At 46.1% G+C, this 25260-nt stretch overlaps 1 protein-coding gene across 4 annotated transcripts in view; it reads left to right on the forward strand.

Moving 5' to 3' along the window:
* The first annotated feature begins 9777 nt into the window (after positions 1-9777).
* Positions 9778-25260, forward strand: part of SSBP2 (single stranded DNA binding protein 2) — a 137207-nt gene continuing 121724 nt past the window's right edge. For all 4 annotated transcript variants that reach the window (XM_036403698.2, XM_036403699.2, XM_036403700.2 and 1 more), the window contains exon 1: positions 9778-9901. In XM_036403698.2, coding sequence (XP_036259591.1) covers positions 9843-9901 — 59 coding nt within the window. In that variant the 5' untranslated portion in view covers positions 9778-9842. The remainder of the gene's footprint in view (positions 9902-25260) is intronic.

The raw sequence follows: 25260 nt of genomic DNA on the forward strand, positions 1-25260 counted from the left end.
TGTTTGTTGTTTCCTTACTCCTCAGCAGCAATTCCTAGTCCTGCGCTGTTCCAAACCATCCTGGCTTCAGTGGGAAAGTCACTCCTCAGCAGACAGCACCATCAGAGCTGCCACAGCTGAATTCAGCTCGTGTTGTTTCCCCAGACATGACAACCACCTGTGGAGGTGAAAGGGGATTCATAGAATTCCTTGAAAAGAGAGGAAAAAAAGTCCCACTCTATTAAAAAAAAAAAAAAAAAAGGTATTTCTTAAAACTGAATTCAAAGAATCAGCATGTAGGGAGAAAGATAAATGTAATATAAGTGGAATCTCCTTATTGCTGTGTATTTCTTTGCTGGATTAATTTGTCATTTCCATCAATACGCAAGTTACCTTTAATACCGACAGCATTTTAAAACACTTTTTTTAAAGTGTTTTTTTTAAAAAAACAAGGGCTGTGTTTTTCAGGATTAAATGTGCTCAACCCACAGTATCAAGGCCAGAACAGTCAGGGCCAAACTCTTTAAGGATTGGTAAAAAAGGAGACTAGGGAGCAAGAGCTGGCACATGGAGCACGAGCTGGCAGATGGAAGTGAACTGATTCCCTGAGTCCTTGGTATTCCAGGAAACTCCTCCTAGTGAAGCATTTTTATCCCCACAATCTTAAATAACATTATTTTTTTTCCCCCCCCATTCTAAGGTGGGACACTTTTGGGCTTAGGAGAACTTTGAATGCACTGAACAGAGAATGCCTAAAATCCAAATTATGACCCAGGGACTCGTCAAATAATGCAGGTCCCCAAAACCACAAACACACGTGGCAAGATGCTGGGGGAGCCTGGGTGTTGGGGCAGGCTGGAAAATGGCATTTTAAGGATTTCCCAGCAGTGCAGGGAAGCCAGGAAGGTCTCCTCAAGAGGAGGTTCATGGTCACACAGAGATGCCACGCTCAGCATTGCCACAAGGGTTTTGTGCTGGGCAAAGAGAGCAATAACAAACTGGAGAACTTTTGGCGTTCTCAACTTTATTGGAAAAAGGGTACAAAGGAACCACCTCTGGATATTGTAAAACTCACAAATAAATTCTTTACAGCTGCGCGAGGAAAGATAACAATGAGAGCCTGATATTTCATTCCTTGCACAGTAAAAAATCCCATTACAGCCAATGCAGTTAGGGGTGTATTCTGGGAATTCTATATAACTTCTGCCTCTTTCTGGGCCAAAACCCCCGAGGCCAAGGAGGGAGGTGGAAAATCCCTCCTTTCCCACATCCCTGTTTGCTGGTCAGGGTCTGGAATTCAGCGAGCTGTCATCAGGGTGCCCTCCCAGGCCAGGGAGGAGATTTCCACCCCTGCCTCCCTGCCCTGAACCCCTGTCTCTGGAAAAATCCCCCCTCTCTAAAATCCACACCCTGGGATGTCCTGGTCAGACAAACCTTGGGCTGGTGGGAGGATATTTTGGGTTTTGTGGGGTTTTTTTAAGCAAAGGAGTAAATGAAGGGGGGGAAAAGAACCCAGAACATGGAAGGAAATGGAAGGAGTTAAAACCTCTCTGCCTCTCAAGGCCACTTCTAAATGACCAGGGGAAAGAAGGGGTGCCACGGGTCAGGCAAGCCTCATGAAGCTGGGCTGTAAATTCTGACCATAAAAGAAGGATATATTTTAAATACCACAACTCGCCTGAGATTTCAGGCTCCTCCTTACTCAGATATCCTAGGGAAACACCACGCCAGGCAGCAAGATGAGGAGAGCTGAGGGGAGAGCAGATGGGAGAAGGCTCTGTGTGTTTCACAGCCCTGAGGCATCCTGCTCCCATGCTCAGGACCTGCTCCTGTCCCTGCCCATCCTGGGACATCCCCTGGTCCTGGTTCTGCTTCTGGTTCCGGTTCTGGTTCTGGTTCTGGTTCTGCTTCTGGTTCTGGTTCTGGTTCTGTCCCTGCCCCATCCCAGGGACATTCCCCTGGTTCCAGTTCTGGTTCCAGTTCTGGTTCTGGTTCTGGTTCTGGTTCTGGTTCTGGTTCTGGTTCCGGTTCTGGTTCCGGTTCTTGTTCTGGTTCTGGTTCTGTCCCCACTGGGCCAGGGCTGGGCTCTCCTCACATTTATTTTCTCAGGGACCCAGCAAGGTCAGAGGAGCTCGTTGTGTTCAGCTCCCTAAAAAACCAGGATTAGACGCAGGAAGGAGAGCTCAAAAACCAGCAGAGGAGTCATCAGCAAAGGTTTTTATGTTTGTTTTGTTTTTTTTTTTCAAATATATAATTTATTCCCAGGAATGGGCAATTTCCATCCATAAAAACCTTTTTAAGCTCTCAGTCCAGTCCCACGTCTTCTCTCAACAGGCTCCCACAGCCCTTTGGGGTGCCAAGAGCTCCTTCATGCCAGAAATCCCCAAAAAAGAGTTAACTTTATGTTTACCTCAGACCCAGCAGTCCCTGGAGACCCGGATTTGGGGTTGTCCTCTCTTATCCATCACACTGAGTTCCCAGCACTTGGCTTAAAGGGAAAAGGACAGCAATAGGTCCTTTTATGCAAAGATTAAAAAGTGGCAATGTGCTCAGCCTTGGTATTTAACTTCAATTTCTCACTGAAGTCGTCTGGAAGTGAAGGCAGGATGGGCCTGAGGTGGATTTACACCAAAATACAGAATGGTGGTGCTGGTTACTTCCATTCAATCATTTGTGCCAAGGAATTCTCAACAATTTAGGGGTTTTTCTTCCCTTGGAAGCCAGGAGTGATTATTTCCACATTCCCGCATTTCCCCCTGCCACGCTGATATCAGGGCACTCATTGGGTGTTCCAGAAGGGAAGTCTGCAGATTCATGAGATATTAGTGCCTTCGTTAAATAAATAATTGCAGCTATGCCAATGAAGTGGATTTTTTTCTCCATCCTGAATGTTCACAAGTTGGTGCCATTTGACTCTCAGTGCAGTGATTAAGTGAAAAGATTGGAAAATTGGGCTCCACTCCTGGTTTGTAGCTCATCCTGGGCTTCCACAAAGGCAGCTCCAGGACAGGGACCTCAGAAAAGGAAATTATGAAGGAGAAGTGCAGAGAAGAAAGGAGGGAGAAAGGAGAAGAGTTTGTTCTTTCCATTAATATTAAACTGTCCATTTCCCAGCTGCAGGCTCGTGAAAAGGAGACTTCTTGGTTATTACCCAGTAATTCAAACCTTACAAACCCACCTCAGAACACACAAAGACAAGGTAGAAAAGGATTTTTTTATTGCAGTTTCATGAAATCTGATCCCCAGCAGAGCTCGGAGAATTTGCTAAGCTTTTGAACACATATGCAGACTGGTATCAATTTCTCTTTTTATTTCTTCCTTACCAGATGAGCAATATATATGAGCAATATCACGTGTGTGTGTGTTGAGAGAAACAAAACATACATAAGCATAAATTAATGAATAATGCTGTGACTTCCTTTCTTACTTTTAACACTGCTCTGGGCCAGCTGTGAAACGACCAGGCAGACCTGGTACCCCTTGGATTTGACATGTGCCAGTGCTTTTTTATCATCACCACCCTTTCCTTGGGCAACGGGTCCAAAACGGTGAAATTTGCTCAGTTTTCAGTGTGCTCTTAGCTGAGAACAAAAGCCTGAAAGGGTTTATAAAAAAACAGAAGGACTCAAATCTTGGTGTGGAAAACCAGTGGGGGCACGCTGAGTTATCAGAGTCCACTGGCACATTTTGTACTCGCTGAAAAGCAGAGCAGGCCCACAGACAGTTGTTTTATTTCCTGCGACTCCCGAGATCCAGAGAAGTTATCTCCTTGGAGCACGAGGCCCAGGGAGCAGGCTGGAATGATCTCCACCTCTCCATCATCTCCCGTGGCTTCCACACCTGCAGGAGGGCAGGAGGAGAGCTGCAGAGGGGCTGGGCGTGCTGAGCGCAGGGATGGCACTGAACTCACCACTATGTGCTCGGCAAATACCTGGAGAGGGAGAGAGAGAACCATTTCATCCCTCCTCTGAGCTGGGTATGAACTTCTGACGCAAAGACCGACCCGGAGGAGGGAACACCGCGCGTGTTTGTTTTGTACAACTCTGCAAAGGTTTGCCAAAGCTGCCGCAGCCTGATAGCTTGGGACATTTATTTTCCCAGATCTTCACTTTGAGGGCCACTGCTTGCTCTGGAGTCCCTTTTTTTTTTTTGAGCAGCCTTTAAGAAATGTAAAAGTCTTGAGCCTTCTGAAGAAGAAATGTGAAATTCTTGAGCCTTCTGCCCCTTTAGCCTGGGCTTAACCATGGTTAAACCCAGGCTAAAGGGGCAGAGTTTCTGCTGTCATGCTTGTGCAGCCTGAGTCCGGCCAGGCCCACAGCCCACTGCAGGCAACCTCATCAGTGCAGCTTCACAAAACTGCATTTTGGCTAATCCTAAACCCAAAAGAAACAAATGTGTTAAATAAGCCTGTTGAAGTCGACAGCAGCCTGCATATGTCAAACCAACTCGGGAATTATCAGCAGCTCCATACTGGGATCAACCCTTTCCTGCAACATATTGCTGAGGGTACTGACCCTGAAAATAAAAGCAATTTTGATGCTGCTAATGTGATTTCTGGCTGGGCTTTTTTTTTTTTTTTTTTTTTTCTTATCTTTTTTTTTTTTTTTTTTTTTTTTTTTTAGCAAGCACTAACTGCCAAAAGTGGCAGCTAAGGCACTTCAGCAGCAAAGTCCTTTGCCACAAGTCCCTGCACCCAGAGAGAGATTCTGCCCATGTGGAGCTCCGTGCAGGATCAGGAGCCCATTTATCCTCACATCAACCTGTGTCCCCCGTGCCCGTGCAGTTTTTCTCCTGTTTGTTGTCACTTGCAGCATGAGGAGCCACCTTCCTGATGTGACACATCACTGAGCCAGCAGTGGTGACTTTCAGCTATCCTTCAAATGATTAATAACTAAGGCAATGTACTTTTTCTCATACTATTTTCCCCCCCCCGCACAGACTGGGTTGTCTGGTAAAATGTAATTTCCATCAAATGGCTTAAAATAATGAGCTAACCAATGAAATCAGGGGGATCTCTCATACTAAGGGTGCTTATGTATATGTAGGCATAATTTAAACCCAATTATCAAATACATTTCACCAAGAAAATATCAATTCCCATTCTAGAAGTCAAAGCACGTGACTGGGGAGAGGAGGAGGACTGGATCTGAACTTTTCTTCATGAGCACGAGCTGAACCCTCAGCCAGCACCAAACACACGAGTGTCTGCGTGAGAGAGAGAGGCTGTGACAGCCCCTCCAGTGGAAACAGCACCAGGGAGGGCTGAAACCACATGAAACACCAGGAAAAGGAGCCGTGGAGGAAACCAGTACACACAATCGTGTGTTATTTTTTCCATTGCAAGGTTCAGACCGTGTGGCACTGGGTGCCCTGTACAGATGATTTCCCCGTTCTGAACTGTGTGTGAGCGGCCCCAGCGCAGCCAGCAAGAGCCATCAACCCAGAAATGGAGGTGGAACGTTTCTCCTCAGCAAGTTTTGCCTCCCAGCCGATGGCATTTGTGCTGTCCCTGGCCCCCTTCATGGATGAGCTGGAGGCTGCCAAATCGCCCTGGCTCCTCCTGCAGAGACAGGGGGGAATTGTGGCTCCTGCTGGCAGCAGAAAGTGCGAGGGGTTACTGGGCTATGGGCAAACCTTTCTTTGAGATCCAGGATCACAGAGTGCCTCAAGCTGGAAGGGACCCACAAGGATTATCCCTCCCTACCCCTGAGCTATAATTACTTTTTTTTCCCCTCTTCCCAGGTGGAAAAGAGGGGGGCAAATAAAGATTTTGTTCTGACCTAAGCGCTCCTGCTCTCTCCTTTCTCCAGCAACGATTTAGGACTCGTTCAATCACCTGAGCAACCCCTGCTCATCTGTATGGCACCAGAATGAAAGTCTGCAGAAGGAGTCTCACAGTTAGGCACTCCACAGGAAGATTAAACATTCCACAGAAGGAGGAAGGATTCCTCAGAAAAGGCTTCAAAGCTGCCTCGGTCACGTATTTGTTGGAAAAGACTAAACAAAAGCATCTCTCTCCCATGATATCTTGCCCAAAAAATCTTCCCAGCTACACAGCAATAAGTATAGATAACTGGAATTAAAATAAGGGAGTAGCATTTACTGACTTAATTTCCTGAACAGCCCTTTGTTGAGGGCTGTGTGAGACTTGCCAGTTGGATTAATCAATGTTTTTTTTTTTTTTGAGGATCAACGGAATGGGCAAAATGCAAAATAATTGTACATATTACGGTATCAATAAAAGTGTGATCCTGTGATGCGACGTTGCTTAAGCCAGCCACACAAGCAACGTTTCACTGCAGATATCCTTAACATTAATCCATACTCTAACTAGCTGCAGCAGGAGAGAGGGGAAAAAAATAAAACCAACCACCCAGTTTGGAGCCATCCTATATCTCAGACAGGGTGATATAACATAGCATATGTTTTAAAATGATAAAGACTTCCAAGAATAAGGCACAGTTTCCAGAATAATATTCATAACACGCCCAAACAAAAAGCAAAATCCTGTAATAATTGAATAATTGCAGCTTTCTGTATCCAAGAAAAAGTTAAAGGGGGGAAAAACAGAAAAATCCAGCCCAAACCAGCCCTTTTCAGTGGCTTAGCTGGTCAACACTCTTATACACAAAGCCCAGTGCTCTTCCCTAAAACCGAAGAATTAATCAGCATTATGTAAGAGATTTTTATAACACTCTAAAAATACATTGTGAATTCCTTCCCAGTGTCGGACTGAGAAGCTTTAAAGTACTGCCACCCCTCATCCCCTTTTGTAACAAAGGCTGGATCCTCACTCCTGACATCGGAAACTCGAATTTCGCCTCAAATCTCATTAATTACAGCGCCGGCCTCGTGAGATCCAAACGCTCCTGCTGGGAGCGGAGTTTGTGCTCGGAATTCCTGGAGCAGGGGCAGGGGCACCCGGCAAAAAATGTGCCCCGAGGGAGAATTCCTGGCACAGCGGAGCCGGGTGGGTTTCCGTGGTTGTTTCCCTGCCCACCAAGCTGAGTTTTGTGGTTTTGTCGCCACTCTGGTGTTGGGGATTTGTGATATGGGTCTCGGGGTGGGCAGCATCACCCGGCGGGTCCCAGCTCCGCTCCCCAAAACCTGCTCCCAAAATGCGGGTTAGCGCCGTTCCTGCGCTTCCCGGATCTCCGAGCGAAATGACAAAGCCATCACCTGAATGTTAATGGTAGCTTGGGAGGCAGACCTGCGAAGGGAATTTCGAACGTTTAAAACCTTTGCCCTCGCGGTTTTCGTTCGTCCCTGCTCGTGTCGCAGGGCCCTTCCCGAAGTTCATCCCGCCCTGCCCCAAATCACGATCTGATCTGCACGATTTGATCTGCACAGCCCACCAGGCCAAAATAAATGGCAGGGACGCAAATGGATCACAGGGAAAACGGGAACAAAGCATTTTCAGCTGCGGAAGTCCCGTCCTGGGATGCGTCTCCAAAGGACACGGCAGCTATCGCGCCATCGCGCTTTTAGGGAACACCTCAACATTGTCCTTTTCCAAGAGGAAAAAAATTCTCCCCTCACAGGGCTGACGCAAAATATCCCCCACCCTTAAACCACAAACAAATCAACCAAAACCATCGAGGCAAACCAAGCGAGAGCCTCGGAGCATCGTCCCTCCCGCCCGCCCGGGAAGGGTTTCGCCGCCGCAATCAGGTTGGTGTGGAAGCGGAGCGGAGCCTTGGAGAGGGGTTACTCATCCCTGCTGATGGATGGGCCATCCCGCCCTTCCCGAGGGCGAGCGAACACCGGGATCAAAGCTCTGCTCCGGGTTATCCGCACCCAGGCTCCAGCCACCCCTGCGGCCCGACCAAGGATGTCCGCGCTCGCTCCTTGCCTTTCCTCAGCAGCCTTCTCTAAAATCTCACCCACAGCCCGAGCCCTTCTTTGTTCCCTGCCCTGGTTCCCTCTCTCTGTGCCCTGTCCTGCCTCCCCGAGTGCCACCAGGCGCCACCTCAGCTTGTGACAATTCCTCTGCCCCAATGTGGGCAAAACGCCTCCCTTAGGTTGGCCCTGCAGCAACTTCTCAGCTTCTCTCCCTGCTCCTTTCCCCCCAAATTCACCGTGCGTGGTGCTTTTACTTTGCTTTTTCTTCTCCGCATCCTTCGTTTCCTCTGCCGGCTTCTCCTTCCCTTCCACTCACTCCTTCCTCCCTCTTTTTCTCCTTTCCCACTTTCTGCTCGCACCATAACCCGCTTCCTCTGCTTTCCTGGGTGTAACTCGGGAGCAGGAGCCTCGGTCCCAACCAAGGGTGAATGATGTCAGCCTAATTTACTTCTTCCCCTACATCCACTCCAACCGCACTCTCACGCTGCCCATAAAAATATATATATTTTTTTTTTTTTAAAAATCGTGTAACGGGGGTGAGAAGCCCAAGACAACCAACTTTGGCACAAAATGGCTTTTGTTGCCGTGTGTTTCAATCCGATGAATGGTTGGGGTGGGTTCATCCCACGCCGGGCAGGGAGCTGCCGCAAGCACCTCGGGTTCTCCAGCCTCTCGCACTCCTTCCTGTTGTCTCTGCTACTCCCTCGCTAATTTGTTCCAGCCGCTCATTAATACTCTCCTAATCCCCCCCTCCCCAGCTTCACCTCGCCAACCATTCCCTCCGCTCCGGCAGCTCGGGATCCAGAGGATGTTTTTTTCCCCCCACCCTTTGCAGCTCCAACAATGATAAACAGATGCTGGTGGTCTACGCTCTGGCACAACTTCCCTGCTCTCTCTCTCTCTCTCGAATTTTGGTCGGGTTTTTGTGTTTTGGGGGTTTTTTTTGTTTGGTTTTTTTTTTTTTTCCTCGTTGCCCTGGTTGTTCCTGACACGGCGGGGAGAAAGATGTTGGGTGCGTTTGACACACAAAAAAAAAGAAAAAAAAAAGAAAAAAAAAAAAAGAGAGAGAGATTGGCATTGCTCACTTTAAACATCGAAATACTAAAAACCCCCCTTCCCACGGGTCACACACAGGAGTGGGTTTACAAGGTTAGCCCCAGTTTAAAAACACGAGCAGGCACCAATATCTGCAAAATTTGGGACTGTGGTTGGGGAGGAAGAGCGGAAAAATTCCAGAGCTTCGGGTACTTAAAAAAAGAGAAATCAAGTAACAAATGGCCCCAGTGGCTGCTCTCTCTCTCTCTCTCTCTCTCTCTCTCTCTCTCTGCCGTCTCTGCGGAGCACGCAATTATTGCCGTGTAACTTTAAAAAAAAAAATCAAAGCATTTCCTTGAATTTTCTTCAGACCGTGGGTGGTTTTTATTTTTTTTTTCCTTCGTAATTTTTATTTTTTTGATTATTTTTTAAGCTACTCTAAGACACGCTGCTTCGCTCCAGGAAATGTTTCCTCCCCACCTCCAGCCCGGTCCCGGGTCTCGTTGGGAGGGGGTCCCTTCCCCTGGGGGTGAGGGGTGCGAAGAGACCCTCGGGGGTGTTTTTGGGGGGTGTTTTTGGGGCGGGAGGCTCGCTGCGGGTGTCGGGGAAGGGGGGGGGGGGGGTCCAGCTGGGGACACGGAGCGGCGGCTCGGGCGCTGCCCGTTCCGCGCCGGCCGGCAATCCGGTCCGCAGTTTGCGTCTCTCCGGCGCGCTCCCCGCTCGGCGGCGCGGCGGCGGGGGGCGCGGCGGGCGCCGGGAACAGCCGCTTGTTTAAAATCCTTCTCGAACCGTTTCTAATTCCCCCTCGCGCGGGGGGGGGGCGGGGCCGCGCCCGGCCGGATGCGCGCCCCGTCCATCACCGCGCGGGGGGCGGGCCCGGCCAATGGCGGGCGCGTGTGGCGCCCGTCACCGTGGCGACGGGGCCGGTCCCGGGGAGGCGGTGATGGGTTGACAGGTGCGTGACAGTCGGGAGCTTCTCCGCAGGCATGTACGGCAAAGGCAAGAGCAACAGCAGCGTCCCGTCCGACAGCCAGGCCCGCGAGAAGTGAGTGCTCGCTCCCCACACCCCGGCCCGGCGCGCCCCACACGCCCGCCGGCCCCGCGCGCGCGGCCCCCTCACAAAGTTTGTGAGGGCGAGAGGGGCGCGGGGAGGGGTAGGGGGGGGAACGGCCGCGCTCCGCGGGTCCCCGCGCCGGGACGCGGTGTCCGAGCTCGGACAGGGTCGCGGCAGTGTGTCCCCCCTCAGACCCACCCGTGCCCGCCCCGCAGCCCGGCCCCGCAAGGTGCCGGGACCCCTCCGGTAACAAAGAGCCCGGGCAGGGGGCCGGGGCCGCGTCCCAAGTGGGCGCCTCGCAACTTTTGCCGCGGCCCCCCATTGTTCGCTCTCGGGGGGCTCCGCGCCCGCCCCGCCGTACAAAGGGGAGCGGGCACCGCGCCCCCCGGGCTCCCGCTGCCTGCCCGAACTCATGCTGGGGTTTTATGATATTTTTTTTTTTTATTATTCCTAATTGCGCTTAACGCGCCCGGGCGAGCCGCGCTCCGGCGTTCTCCTGCCCGCTGCCCGACGGGGAGGGCTGGGGGTGCCCCCGGCACGGGCAGCGCCGGGAGAGCCGAGGGGAAAACGCAGTTTTTGGGGGAATGGACGGCCTCTCCTCAGGCTGTCCTGTAGCGGCCGCGACTTGGCGTGACCGAGGCCGGCTTGGCACGGTGGGGGTGGAGGGGGGAGGAAAAGCCCGTGCGAGGAGGAGGAGGAGGAGGAGGAGGAAGAAGAGGAGGAGGAGGAGGGGGACGAAGTGTGCCGGAGGTGGGAAGGTCGGGGTAAGGCTGCTGAGGGGGTCCGGAGGCGGAGAGCGCCTGCCAGAGACCGGGTTCGCACCTCTCTGCTCCAAAAATCGCATCGCTGCCGAGCGGGTTCAGCACCCGGGATCTGCGCTCCGGGCACGGCCGAAGAGTTTCCCTCCAGGCAGCTTGTCTTGAACCTTCACCTAAAAGTTTTTTTATTTTTTGTTTGTTTGTTTGTTGGGTGTTTCTTTTTATTTTAATTTTTTTTTTCTCCCGTGTGTGTGAGTTTAGGAATTTTGGGTTTGATGGTTTTATTTGTTTCTTTGCCTTTTTTTTTTTTTTTAATTCTTTGGTTAATGTTGGGTTAGTTCTTTAGGTGCGTTTTTATTTTTGGTTTTGTTTGGTTGGGGGTGGTTTTTTGTTGTTTTTTTTTTTTTTTTTTCCCTTTTTTTTTTTCTTGTTTTTTTTTTTTTTTTTTCCAAGACTGCCTAATTCCAGAGGCTGGCATGCACGCTTCCCGCAACAGCAGCAGGCCAGGCATCTCTGTTTCGACAGGAGGAGAAGGGGAATTTCAGGCGTTTGACAATTTCACACCTAACTTTGCCACGGGAAAGTGGAGGGAGGCACAGGCAGCCCTGCCGGGCATTTGCTCCATCTCAGTTAATTGCTGAGGTGGAGCGGGAGGCACAACTTGGGCTCTGAAATCTGATCAACTAGTGGCACTTCTTAGTTCCAGCGCAGGGGTAATTTTAAAAATAATTGCTTGGCCGGCTCGTGGAAGCACTGTTTATTTTGTCTTAGCAAAATTAGGGAATTAAACCATTTCCTCGCGCTACACGGCTGCTGGTGTTTGTCAATACACTCGGTAAATCACTGAAGGGCGCAGTGGGATCTCACAGTGGGACCGAAAACAAATCCATAGGGCTGCTGTGCATCGGATCAGATGAAGATCATGTTGTTTTAATTCTGCTTTGCAAAAGCTACCCCCGTGCAAGCCACACGCACAAGTGCTCTGGCCGTGGGGCTGAAACTTTAAGCAGTTTTCAGTCTTACTCTTTTCACTGCAGCTGGTTTTTCTTCTTGGTGCTGTAAAGCACGAAATATTTTGTTTGCTCTGAAAATGCTTAACAATTTTCAGGGCAAGCCTGCCAAACTGACTTATTGTCAAGTAGCAACTGCCCTCCTAAGTAAAGTTGTGAGGACCTGCTAGATGGTGCTGTTCGATTTAAATACACGTTGTCTCCCACTTGGAGCTAACAGCTGGAAATGTGGGCTCCTCACGTGTAGATTATTTTGTGCAAAACACTGAAATGGTTTGTTTTCAGATCGTGGACCTGACAGGTCAGAAACTTCATGGTTGCATCTCCTTACAAATTAACTCAGCTGGGTGTTAGAAACATCCACTTTCTCCTTCCTCCAGTGGGGAAAAAAAATATGTATATATAAAAGCTTTGAGACTTGTTTTATCATGTGGAATACCATTATGTATAGTCTACATTCCGGATTTTTTTGGTATTTCATCTGTTAAAATTTCTTCTTTCTGATCAGAGCACATCCTTGCCATTTTCATATGCTTTCTTTCTGACTTCCAAAAAACTGTGATTGCAATTTTTCCCCTCTTACATTGCTTTACAGCCATGAAATGCTTGTCCCAAGGTAATGCATGAGTTTTTGTTCTGCTCAAAAAGAAGTGGCTGTCCACTTAAATATCTCTGCAAAAATTACAGCTCTGACTTCTGCATGAGATTGTGTTAATTTGGAAACCACAGAGGAAAATATATATGTTTGACTGATACAATAAGTACTTATTTAATCAAGAAAAGTGGAATTATAATTGTGTTTAATATTAAAGTTTTTAGAACAGAAAATTCAACTGAACACTGGCGTGTCTCCTCAAGATTTTAAGTGCCTAAAATATGTAGCCAGTAACCAATCTCCAAAATACACTTGTAATAATCGAGGAAATAATTATTTTTAAAAATCTCACTCCCTCATTTTTTAATGGCCTGATTATGTGGACCATGTGCGTTCCCCATGAGGACGTGTGGCAGTGAGAGGACCAGGGTGTGAGAAGCTTATTTACCAGGTGTGGGAAAGAGGTGTGCTGTTCAGCTGCTGTTGGTGGTATTTGTCGTGATGTATTTTACAGGACAGCCCAGGGCCAAGTGTGTCCTGTAGCACGGTGTCTTGCTGGTGTTTGTGTCCTTTGAGGTTATGTAATTACTATAAAAACGAACAAAGTTTTGCCAGCCGTTTGTAATAGCCCTTGGCAAATGCTCAGTTCCAAGATGGCATTTGTTTTATGGTCCGTCTCTCCGTCCCTTCTGCTTGACCTCTGGGGTAAGCCGCCTGCATTATTTAGCTTCACCACTCATGTGAAGTGTGGGTGGGTGAATCTGGGGGCAGCAATACCCGGTTTTGTGCCAGGGAGGTGCAGCACAGCACAGCTGGGTAAAGCACTGAGGGTGAGGGCGCTCCATACCTGTGAGGTGAGAGGAGAGTGAAGGGACAAAAATCACGAGAGTGCCCCTTCCTCTCACTCTGGAACAGCTGGGCCTTAATTTTGGGCTGCGTCCAGCCTGGTTGCTCAAGGATGGAAAAATTGTGTTAAACAGTAGCTCTTCACCACACCGCTGTGCCGGCACCACCTCAGACCCGGCCACGCTGTCAAAGGAAAAAAGACAAAAAAGTATCCGCACATCCTCTATTGTTACCTCTTCCCAGCAACTGTGAACAGTCTTTTTTCATTTTTTCCTCCCCTTATTCCTTAAGATAGGACTATTTCAGATCAGGAGCTTGCACCTGACAACACTTCACTGAATGGTGAAACTCTCTAAACTTTCAATCTTTGAGACAAAAAGGGACCTGACCACACAAGTTCCATTTGCAAATGTATCTCTCTGTTTATATATAAATAATACGTCAAGTTGAAAATAGATACATAGAAAAGCAGTTCTAACAAGCATCTAAGGAAAACTAAATTCTGGTGGGAATATATGTTTTGAGTTCAGTTTTCTTTATATTCCAGTTCTCTTCCAAACTAATCCTCTTCCCAAGAAGCCCTAAACCTTCGTGGGGCTTGGCAGACACCCAGATTTTGGTTAAAAACTAACTGGATGACTAGAGACTGTGACTTAATTTGTTATAAAAGGATGCCTTATCAAAACACTGCTTCTCTTCAGGTCTGTTTTGAGAGGTTGGCTGTTTGTATGTGCAGTTCCTTTGTATGAGTGGAGTTCTTTGGGTGTCTTCTTCCAGGTTTTTTTTCCCCCTCAGATTTGAAAAGACTGCATTGCCCAAGTTTACATAGTTAAGTCATCTCTTCAACTGCAATGTTTGGAACCTACACAAAAACAAGATCCGGATAAAAATTAACTGGCTTCAGTGTTGAATTTGCTACTCATCCCTGGGAAGTAGCCAGGTAGTTTCTTAAGATTTTGGTGGTAAAAGATGCATTAATTCTCCCCCCCCAAATCTCATAGTTTAGTCCTGCCTGTTTTGTAAAGTTTGGGTTTAACATGTATCCATCAGGTCTAACTTGTAAAAGTTGCAATTGTGCTGCTCAGGGAGTCTGTGAACATCAGGCATTTTACAAGAATATACATTTTAATAAAGTGTGCAGAAGGGACGGCTCTGGAAATAGTATGTGTTTATCAGTATTTATTATTGGCCATGTGCTTCAGGTGCTCATTTACTCTGCACAGGTGTCTGGGGAGTGCATGAAAATGTTTTAGGTAATGTATGTGCTGCCATTCAGACTAAACAGAAGAAATTAATTCTGCTTAAATTACAGGCCTGTGATACTGTCACAAGTACCAAAGCAGCCAAGATTTCAGTAACTTTGCCAAACTTCCACTGTTTGGGTGGAAAAGTTACAGTGCAATATTTAAGCCTTGTGCCGATTCATGTAACTTTTTTTGGTGTGTAAAAGTTCAGTTCAAATGTGGCCCATTTTGAAAATTGGGCAAAGACAATAGGTGTTTTCCAATGTTTTAAAAGTTTTCTCAACTTTTACCGCGGAAGACCAATGATACCCCTCTCCTTCAAAACACTTGAAATCTGGTTGAAAAAGAAAAGGATGAGGGATTTGATTCCAGAGATGTGTCTTTCTCCATTTGCATGACAAAGCATCTGAATTTAGCCAGGATACAAGCCTTTTCAAAAAGATCCATTTGCATATGCTTAGGGCTTACTGACTGTAATCGCTGAATATTTCATCTTCGCTGGGAGGCAGCAGATCCTGGGATCAGAGGGGAGGAAAACTGGGGCTGGGTGGGAAGGAAAGTGGAGATGTGAGCAGCTGGAGCCTGCAGCTGTGAGGTGCCAGGGCACGGGGATGACAGGGAGCAAAGAGGAAACGGGATGGAAATGGTCAGTCTGGAGACGGGAGACAGGGAATTGCTCCCTAAGAGAAACTGGCCCTGGAGTCTGGGGTCTGGGATCTGGGAGGAGGCTGCAGCATCTGGACCAGGGACCAGACCTGGCGAGAGGGAGCAGAGCCAGGACAGCCTGGAGGCAGGTCAGGAAGTGGGAGGCTTTTGTTGAGCTAGGAGGAACATTCTGTCCCTCCAGGTGCTGGGAAATGACCATTCCTTTGCTGCCAGGAAGGACATGAAAGAGCAGGGGTGTAATATTTGTTGTCTCCAAGGTAAATCCGACCCACACCTATGAGGTGGCAGCCGACCCAGGGGTGTGTGGCAGTCCTGGAGCTGTGTCTCAGGAATGTCAGAGCCCGGGAGGGAAGGGTGGGATTTGCCATTCAGAAGCAGCTGGAACAGTGTGTGTCTCTGCAGTGTCTGGGCACTGTACTTGCATTCCCAAAAATGTTCTCTTAACTTGGAAAATGCAGATATACACGGAGCATATTTCTCACTTTGCCCTCATTTGCATGTTCACTGATTTCCCCCCCCGGAAAAAAAAAAAAAGCTCTGGGTTTTTTGTTGTGCAGGAAAGAGCATTGTTTTGGTAATGAGCAGCTATTTGATAATTTGCTATTTTGCTGTCTTGCGGTTTGTGCCTTATGGCTGCCTTGCTGTTTCATAATACGGCTGTTCCTACAGGAAGATTGTGTTGTTTCTTTGGTGCCCAGCTCCACAGTGTCTGAGCTTCACCTCTAAAAATAGGCATCAAGCCACTCCTGACCGACAGCCAGTTTGGAAGTGGCACTAAGATGCAGAAAAGCAAGAGAACAAAAATGTTTATTGGTTGTTGGGTCCTCAATTTGAGCTATGTAGCCCTGAATTTTATTTTATTTTTCTTTCTTGGAGTATCACATGAACCAGAAATGCATATAGACAGCTTCCACTGTCTCTCTTGCCACAGGATGAGATGCCAAAGGAGCTTGTAGAAATGTAGTATTTTTGTGAAACTGCTGCCTCTCTTGTGGATGCACTTCAGACTGGGAGATGCACTGGAAATGATCCAGGCTGGAGAGTTGGGCGCTCACCTGCGGCAGGGCCCCTCCAGGCTGCTGTGCTTGGGTGCTTCTGTGGTTTGGGGTGGCTGAGAGAGCCATTTCATGGAAGGGTTGCTGCCCTGCACAGCCCTCTGTGCTGCTCTGCAAGTAATGACCAATGCCTCAAAACACCTTATTTTTAAGAATTTTCTGCTAAGGCTCCTTTGGGCAAAACCAGGTGACTTTTTTTCTCCATCAGGGTTCAGGAGCTGCGTCTGCAGAGCCTTCCAGCTGGGTTGCTTGGGGTTAGGACCACTTGTTTCCTGCTTTCTTTGGTGCACAAACATTCCAGGAAGTAGTGCTGGTCCAGGCTGAGTCACAGCTGAGGGGTTTTTTCTGTGCTGTGGAGCCACTGACCCCTAACACCAGTTTGTTCAGGCAGTGGGCAGGTGTTGTTTCAGCTCCTGGGAGAGAATCATCCTCAGAGATCAACAAATGTGTTAATCCAGAAATCTTAATGACCCCTGTCCGTGCTTCTCCAGTCTTTGAGGTATTTCTCACTTACAGTTCCAGGAAGGGAGAAGGTGAGAACATAAAATGTCCCTTTCTAAGAAACTGAAATATGGCAGTAGTCAGGACCATAGAGTCCTAGCTTTTCACTTTCCATCACATACAAAAATAAACTGAACATTTTTGTGGTGGGTTATTTTTTTCCCTTTCACACCTTCTGTGGTTCTTGCCTCTGGAATGTTTATTTTTTTCTCCATATTGTTAGTAGTGTATCCAGAGCAGAATGAAATAATTACCTTTCATCTGACGTAATATACATAAAACAATGCTGTTAATACTCCTGGAACACTTGCGTGTTTATTGTTGCCATTGTTGGGGGAGTTGTTTGTTTGTATGGGGGGGGGGGTTGTTTTATTTTGTTTTTTAAATAATCCATTTTTGCAGTCACACGCCCTCCAGGTTCTTTTTGCAACATAGCTGCCTTGCCAATTATTCCCCATTTCATATTTGTGTATTTGATTTCTTAGTCCTGAGCACAGTACTCCACATTTGCCTGTATTGAATTTTCTGTTATTAACTTTCCTTATTCTCTTCCTGTCCCCAGAAGGGCTTGTAATTTTTCCTGATTTGTCATGTACACTTCTGTATTTCTACATAGCACTCATTAATGAAAGTCTTTTAGTGGAGTTGGCTTAGGGTAGGAAGAGCTTTGCTGAAACGCTCTCTCTTCTGTAGAAACATGCTGTTAGTGACTCTTCCATAATTTATTTTATGTGATTGTACCCTGACTTTTAATTTCATGAAGATGTTTGCTGATGCAGGCGTCATGTGATGGGCTGAGAGTCAAAAGTCAGTATTTCAACTTTCACCTGTTCCTCCTCGCCCACTGCCCCCTCTCCCAGGTGAACCAAACTGAGATGACATTTCTCTTTCTTTGACACATAATGTTGGTCTCTTGCCTTTCTGTTTTGAAGGTGTTTCTATCCCTTTGGCCTTTCCTTTCCTCTCCCTTTGTCCCTCCTTTCCCTGTGCCCAGAGTGACCTGAGCCTCTTGTGGAGGAGCTTTTGGCTCCTCCAAGCCCCAGCTGCACGCAGCAGCTTTGACATACACATCTCCTCTCAAGGAAAGCCAGTCTAGTGTGTGATAAAAGAACAGAAATTTAAATTAAAATAATTTATTTTGCCCATTTTTTCCTCTATGCTTTCCAAAGTTCCCTCAATCATTCTTGGAGCAAGAGTAACAGCGTTTTTGAGGGTTCATTTTTAAGCTGGAGCCACTTGTGTAAGAACACTGTGACACCACACTTTTTCTGCCCCACCTTCTTTCCTGTGCAAATATCAATTGAAAGTTACAATTTGAGGAAATCCCAATTTCAGAAATCACATTTCTTATGGCAAGTGCAGTTTTTCAGCTGTGGTTGTGGATAGTGAGGGTTGTTTAGCTCCTCTATGCATAGAATTAATGGGCTGCTTTATCCCACCCTTGCTGGGCTTTAAATCTGCCTTTGGGCTTATGCCTTGGTGTTTTTTGGAGTTTGTGTGGGTCTGGTTGAAGTACAACCCTTGATGTTAAACCCAAACTCTTAAAGCGACTTATCAGGCCAACATTGCCAATGAATTCCTAATTTCCTACTTAGGCTTCACTGTTTCTTTTCTTCCTTTCTTCCATTCCTAAATAAAATACTGTCTTTGAAAGAAATTTAAGAAATTACTGATTACACAATGTCTTGTGCCTTACATTACTTCCATTTTTATTTCCAATCCCTCGGAGTCTTGGGAGAGATTTCACCTTCCAACCAAACCAAAACCCTGTAATATTCACAGGAAGAATCCAGTGTTTTGAAAATACAGAAACAATAAGTAATCAGTACTAAGGAGTTACCAGTATACGTAAATTCCAGTGCATGCAATTTTATTTTTATATTGCTTTGGATAATGTCTTGTTACTAAGCAGGTGCATTTTTATATTTGTATAATGAGTTTGGAACGTTAGTAAGGATGTTCCATTGCTGGAGTTAAACATTTTTACAGATAGTAGAAGAAAGTAAAATACTGTCTATGTTTTCTATGAAAAACAGCCTGGTGCTTATAAGAAAGTGTTGGGTTTTACTCTCGAAAACCTGTTTTAGAGGTTAGGAAAAAATTCCAGCAACATCAGTGGCAAGCTGTAGTAGCCTGTGTTCCTTTCCTTGGGAGGGATTGTGCTTTCTGAGTAAGATATTGGAGCGTTATTAATTCCTTAATAAGTGTGTTGTTCTTGACAGCGTTGGGACAGAGTGGATCATGTGGCTGACAGGGTGTGTGACTGTGCCATAAATACGGGGAGGTTTGTGAGCATCGAGGTGAGGCTGCCACCTGATGCTCCTCAGAACCTGTGGTGCTTTATCAGATCCCTGCAGCAGCAGCAGCAGGATTTGAGAACCCAAAGCCTCTCCTGATTTCTCCATGCCCATTGTGTTATTTGTGTTCTTCTCCCAGCTTTGGATGGCTCCAGTTTGGGTCAGCCTTTGAGGGGAGGTGCTGGTGGGGAGGTACAGATGCGTTTTGAGTGTTTGGAGTTACTGACATTTCATCAGGTCTGTCAGGAATAATGAAACTCCCTTGCCAAATCTGAATTTGCCCTGGAAGTGAAGGTTATGACTCCTATTGTGTGTCTCGTGAACTGTTTGGCTCCTTTAATTGTTTATTGTTTAATAGTCCTTGAAATGTGAATTTGGAGAGGATACGTGTACATGAAGGTGATGTTTAAAAAAACTAAAAGGCATCTATTGCAGCTTGAGGAATTTGGTTTTCCTGTGTGTATGCTCATTGTAAAATAATGCAAATATAAGTTGGTTTTTTGTGTTGGAGTAGAAGTATATGATCAACAAATAAACACACAGAGTTTGCACGCAGAACAGTTGGTTAACAAAAATACAAAGCTGGAAAAGACGAAGGAGATCTGATCAGGAGATGGAGAGCAGTGTTGGAAGTTTGGAAATGTGCCTCTGGTGATGGTAATGGGCTTGAGGAGCAGATCTGAAAGGTGAAACGCCTTGGTGTTCCTGACTTCTGAGGCAGCTCCTCAAGTCCAGCGTCACTTCTAATTTTGCTAAATGCCCGTCTAATTCTTTATGAAGGAAAGATCTTTACTTTTGCAAGACCATTATGTGTAGACATGGGCATCCACAAACCTAGTTATATATACTTCAAAATATTTTTGGAAATAATATGAGCTATTACAATGTAGCAAAATCCAAATAAACAAACAGCTCCTGACCCCAAATAAAACTATCTTATGCTTCAAAGATGCAAGACCTAAATTACTTGTCTAACTGTAGTTGGGGAACATAGAAAAAGTGAATAAAAAACCTATTTTGAATAATTTCACAGATTATCCTAAAAAGATGATTAGAAACAAAAGCATACTGGAGCATTGGATGCAGATGTATTCCCATTTAATCCAGTAATTAAAAAAAAGTTGTTTATAAAATGTTACCCATATTCCCCAAACAGAACTATATGTGTGTAGTAAATAAATCCAAACTAGGGGAAAAAAAAAGAGAAAAATAGAAGTTGCCCAGTGTCAGTCTCCAGTTCTGGGTGTGTTTACTCATTTAGGGGAAAAACCCCCAAATAATAGAAGCTTTTCTTGACATAAAACCAGAAGCATTTTTCCTGTAAAACAATGTAAGTGGATGGAGCAGTTTTTCATTCATATCACTATCTAGTAAAGCTCTTACAAAATACTTCAAAAAGTCAAAAAAGGACTCTGTGGTTTCAATACTTGGACTGTGAGCCAAATAAATGAATTTGAAAGTGCAGGGTCATGCCTGCAGCAGCTTGTGGGAGTACCTGTTCCGTATTTCAGAGAGCAGGTCGTGCATAAAGGGCTCCCTGATAGAGCAGCACTGGGGAGGATCAGCTGCAGCCACAGGGAAACTCAGAGCTTGTGGAAGTATTTTGGTATTAGTTTCTGTTTAATTTCTCTTTGCACAGTGTACACATTCAATGGGCAAGGCATAATTAGAGGGGCTCTCTGGTGTGGTGTGTTTTTACAGAGAGCTTTGCCTTCTGCAAATGGTTGTGGGCTGAAGTGAACACAGGCACTTAATGCTCAGCACAAACATTGGAAATCCTCAGTAATTCAGGGCACAAGTGAAAAACTAATTGAGGGAAGTGTAGGGAAACCTAACCCATGGCAGTGTCAGATGTGCCTCGGGCTTCCTGACACCTTATTCTGAGGCATTCCGAGGGTGTTGTGAAAGGAACCAAGAAACGAGATTAAAGGGACCAACAGTGCAGCTTGGCAAAGTAGTTGCTGTGTATTCTGCAGCCTGAAAATGGAAATGTTTTCATGTTCTTCCTGGCTTTGTGATTCACTTGTGGATTTCAGCTAAGCTTCAGTCCAGCTCTCTGACAGGCAGTTTATAACAGGCTCATAACTTTCTTGGTGTTTCTCATTTCCCAGTCCAGGGCCGTATTTAAAGAGTTAACATAGCTGAAAGAGAGATGACCATCGCATTCTCCCAGCACTAGTTTTTGTCACTGTTGCCTGTGTTTGTGTGTGTTAATAGGTGTATGTATGAATTTATATAATAATATTTATGGATCAAGGACTGATATCTTCGTCTTTAGAACAGGCAAATGGGCATCACTTGCGTGTGTTGAATGACAGAAGCAGATTGGTGGGGAAAAAAAAAGACAAAATAAACAGTTTTGATTCAAATATGGAATAAAATTAAAAGGGGCATTTTCAGAGTTAATAGAGTAACTGCACTCTTGGTCCACTTCTGAGCTGGTTCAATGGCAGCCTTGCCTGATACGGAAACAAAATTTACTGTGTCCTACCTGTTGGTTGTGTAATGACTGCAGTTACCTCACCAAGGCTGTTTTTATGTTCAGCACCTGTATTTACTTGTCTTTAGGATCAATATTCAACACCTGTATTTACTTCTCTTCAGGACCAACAAAAGGACTAGCCAACAACCCAGCTTCTTAAAGCAAAGTGTTTGTTTAGAGCAGTGTGAATGAAAGGCTCTGGGAACAGCAAGAGCAGTCCATATGTGTAACTTTTTTTCTGCCTGGGAATGCACTACTCCCCTAATGCTAACCGGGTACAAGGAGGTTTTAATTCCCCCATCAAGCTTCCTTCCATGTTTCTCTCTGGACAGCACCCCCAGCAACTGACACAAATTTATCCAAAAGAGAAAAGAGTTCTTTCTTACCTTTTGACAGGCCAAGTGACCTGAAGAAGCTTTTGTGCTTCAAAAGTTTATTCTGTCTTGTTTTCCCACTTGTTAGTTTGTGGGTTTTTTTCCCTTCAGCTCTATTGATTCTGCCTAGGTGTAGGACAGAACCTCACACTCTGATTCCAGGGCTTGGGGGAACTCTGAAAGCAGCATGAAAACCAGGATGAAGGGTTCTGTTCTGGGGTCATGGAGGGATCTCAGATGGGTGGGAAACTGGTGCTCTTAAAGCCAGCTGGCAGATATTTCAGCTGCTCGTGAGCATTTGAAGAGCACAGGACAGGTGTAGCACTGTTTGAAACAATACAGAAGCCATCTCAGGGATCAAAGTGTGTTTGAACCCTCTTTGCCCCGCAGCCTTATGCTGCAATGGTAACAGATAAACATTTTAAGCTAATACGCAATGTGCCTGGGTACTCAGATGTGCTGCTGGGACAGACCTTCCTATCTCTTCCCCCAAACCCACCATTCAGCACAAGAAACTTCCCAGAACCTCTGTGTGTCTTCATCCAACATGTAAAATTGAGAAATTACTGTAACAAACTGTTGGAAAAAGTTTTTTACAGGGTTGCGATACACAATCCTCTGTGAAGATGTTGAGGTGTCCTTACGTCAGAGTCAAGGTTTTTTTCCCTTTATGTTCAAAGAGTCAAATTTGGTAAACAATAATTTTCCAGTCTGCTCCTACTGTTCTGTATTTGTATTCTAGAATCCAAGAATATTTCTTTCTGAGGTGGCTGGGATCTTGAGTATTTCCTAGTGGCACAGTTATATTTTTTTACTTATGTCACTCAGTGTGTAAAATTAAGTAAATTTCATCAGTCTCTTGGGCATTCAAGTGATGTTCAATACAGTATTCTGTTTCTTTCCTGAGTTTTTATTTCCACAAGAAGTGGAGATGCTGGTGTGCAGAAGCATCCTTCCCTGCTGTGGGATAGTGCAGGGAAGGAGGCACTGGAGATGACTCTGAAAAGTCCAAAGGTCCACACTCCCTTTTGAGTGTTTCTGGCATGTGACCCAGTGTGATGTGCAAATGTCAATTATGTGATTATGAAATGATGAGATGAGCACTTGTGATGTGCTTTAGCCAGATCATTCCTTTTTATGTGGGATGCTCCATCCAGAATGAAGGAATGGGATGGTATTGTAAATTACTTTGTGTTTTAGTAGTCCTAAGACACCATGTTTGCTGTGTTTCCTCTGTGGCTGAGACGAGCCCATCCTGTTCAGCTCCTTTTTCTTCTGAGTGTGGAAGGCTGTTAAATGTAGGTGGTTTGGGCTTGCTTTTTGATACCCTGCCTGCCCAAAAATGAAAGAACTGGGTGATGTGCATGTGTCTGCTTGCCAACCAAAGCCAAGCTGGCTCTGCTCGTTCTGGGTTTTCTCATTGGACTGCGTCAAGGTAAGTTTCAGAAATATGTAAGAAATAAAGAATGCAGCCTATGTCTGGAAATATTGTTGGCTAAGAGGTGAATTTAAAATGTCCATAGCCTAGCAGTTCCTGCTGTAGGTGCTGGGAGCTTTCTGGAAGGGCATCCCACTAACCTCAGGAGAAGGATCCAGGAGCAGCCATTCACTCAGTGTGGTCATTCACCGTCTCTGGGGTCTCTGGAGCCCCTCAGGGTCCCTCAGGGCAGGGAGTGTCTGAGGCAGAGCTGTTGGTCCGTGCAGGAGCTGAGCTGGAGCTGGGAGTTGCTGCTCTCCCAGCAGGACTCCTGCAGTGGGTTTGCATCCCTGTTCCCCCTCCCCTCCTTTCCATGCACTGTGTGCTGCATGTTGAAAGGGGTGAGTCACCTCTTTTATTATGTTTTGAATACTTTCCTCCCAAATGTAGTTTATTTTCTGCAGGGAAAGGAAAGAATTTATGCTGTCCTGGTTCCTTATTTTTATCAGAGCTCTTGCTAACAACTTCCAGCTGAGGGAGTTCTTGATATTTTTAGCCTGAGATATTTAGCTATTTGAGCCTCTCTACATGTTTTCCTCCTGATATATATTAACTGGAGGGGGAGGATGGTTCTTGTCAGTTAATATATTCATGAGCATGCCTGCCAAATTGCCCACACTGACTCCCAGGAAACTGAACACTTCAGAGTTGGGGGGAAGTTTGAGTCTTGGTCTGAAGTATTTGCATCAGCTTCATTACTCCATTCTCTGACTGATGCTGCCATAGCTGTGTTCTCAGGAAAGCTTCCTTTTTATTTTAAGAGGTGGTGTTTGTATAAAAAAAAGAGACATAATTGATTTCTGCCTAAAACCACAAAGAAGTAAATAAACTAAAAAGTCAAGAATCATAAAATGGGATCTTGCATTAAAGAAATAGAGTTTCTTTGGAAATATCTTCCTTTTTTTTTTTTCGTTTTTTTTTTTTTTTCTTTTTTTTCCTTTTTCCAAGCAGCAGAATCCTCAGTCTCATTAGTAATGTTACTGTTTTATTGGTTGTCTGTTCTGTGGTCTGATGGAGTTCTTCAATATTGTTATAGATATTGTACTCAATGGCGCATCTTACAAACAGCATTTTCAAGTTTCGGAATAACCTTACCCTTCCCTGAAACCCGCATGAACACTGTTTTGAAAGAAAATACTAAAAGTCACTCACATTGACCTTCTGCCTTTAAGATCCACTTCAGCCTGTTTATCCTTAATTTCACAGATCTTACTGTCATCAGATCTTTTCCCTTTTCCCAACAAAGTTTCAGACTCAAGATGATCTGTAGATTTGCCTCAGTGTAGTGTTTCCATCAGGTGCTCCAGCATTGTCCTGTGGGGCCTGGGAGGTGGGGCTGAGAGGGGCAGGTGGTGGGAATCATGCTCAGTTTAATGCGAATTAAATGGCATTTGCTGTTGTATGTAAATGGACCGTGGTGCCTTTTCTCTGCGTCCCTTCCAAGGTGTTTGTGTGTACTGGACAATACATGGCAGGGCCCTGCAGGGTGAGGAGATGACTCTGCCTCCTCTGCCCAGGCTTTGTCCCAGTGCTCTGGTCCCAGTGTGCTCCGTGGCAGGAGCTGGAGCTGCTCCAAGGCTGCTGTGGCCTGTTCCAGGCTGTATCCCATTACCTGTGGCCAGCTGGGCACACATCTGCACTGGCAAGCCTGCCCCAGCTCCTCACCACCCAGCGATTCCCTTTGGGACCCTCAGGGACTCTTCCAGGAGCCACTGGCTAAGCTGAATGTAGCCTTAAAGTTGGCACCTCAAATCCATTATTTTTGGGGGTGTGTGCCCAAAGGCTTTTAAAATGTTTGAATATATTTTTAAAAAGAAAAATTAATAATATTTGTTTAGTCCTTCCTGCCCTGCTCCTCCCTGAGAGTGGGCAGTCACAAGTCCCTCCTCTGACACAAGTCTCTGCTAGAGGATGCAGCTGCTCACTGTAGGTGCACCAGTTTTGTTTTTAAAGACCGGTTCATATTACGTGCTGTCACCTCAGCCTTTGGCACAGAGGGTCTCTGTGCACCTCTGAGTGCAAATATGCATTATACAGAGTGGTTT

This window comes from Molothrus ater, chromosome Z, assembly GCF_012460135.2.
Source record: "Molothrus ater isolate BHLD 08-10-18 breed brown headed cowbird chromosome Z, BPBGC_Mater_1.1, whole genome shotgun sequence".
Lineage (NCBI taxonomy): Eukaryota > Metazoa > Chordata > Aves > Passeriformes > Icteridae > Molothrus > Molothrus ater.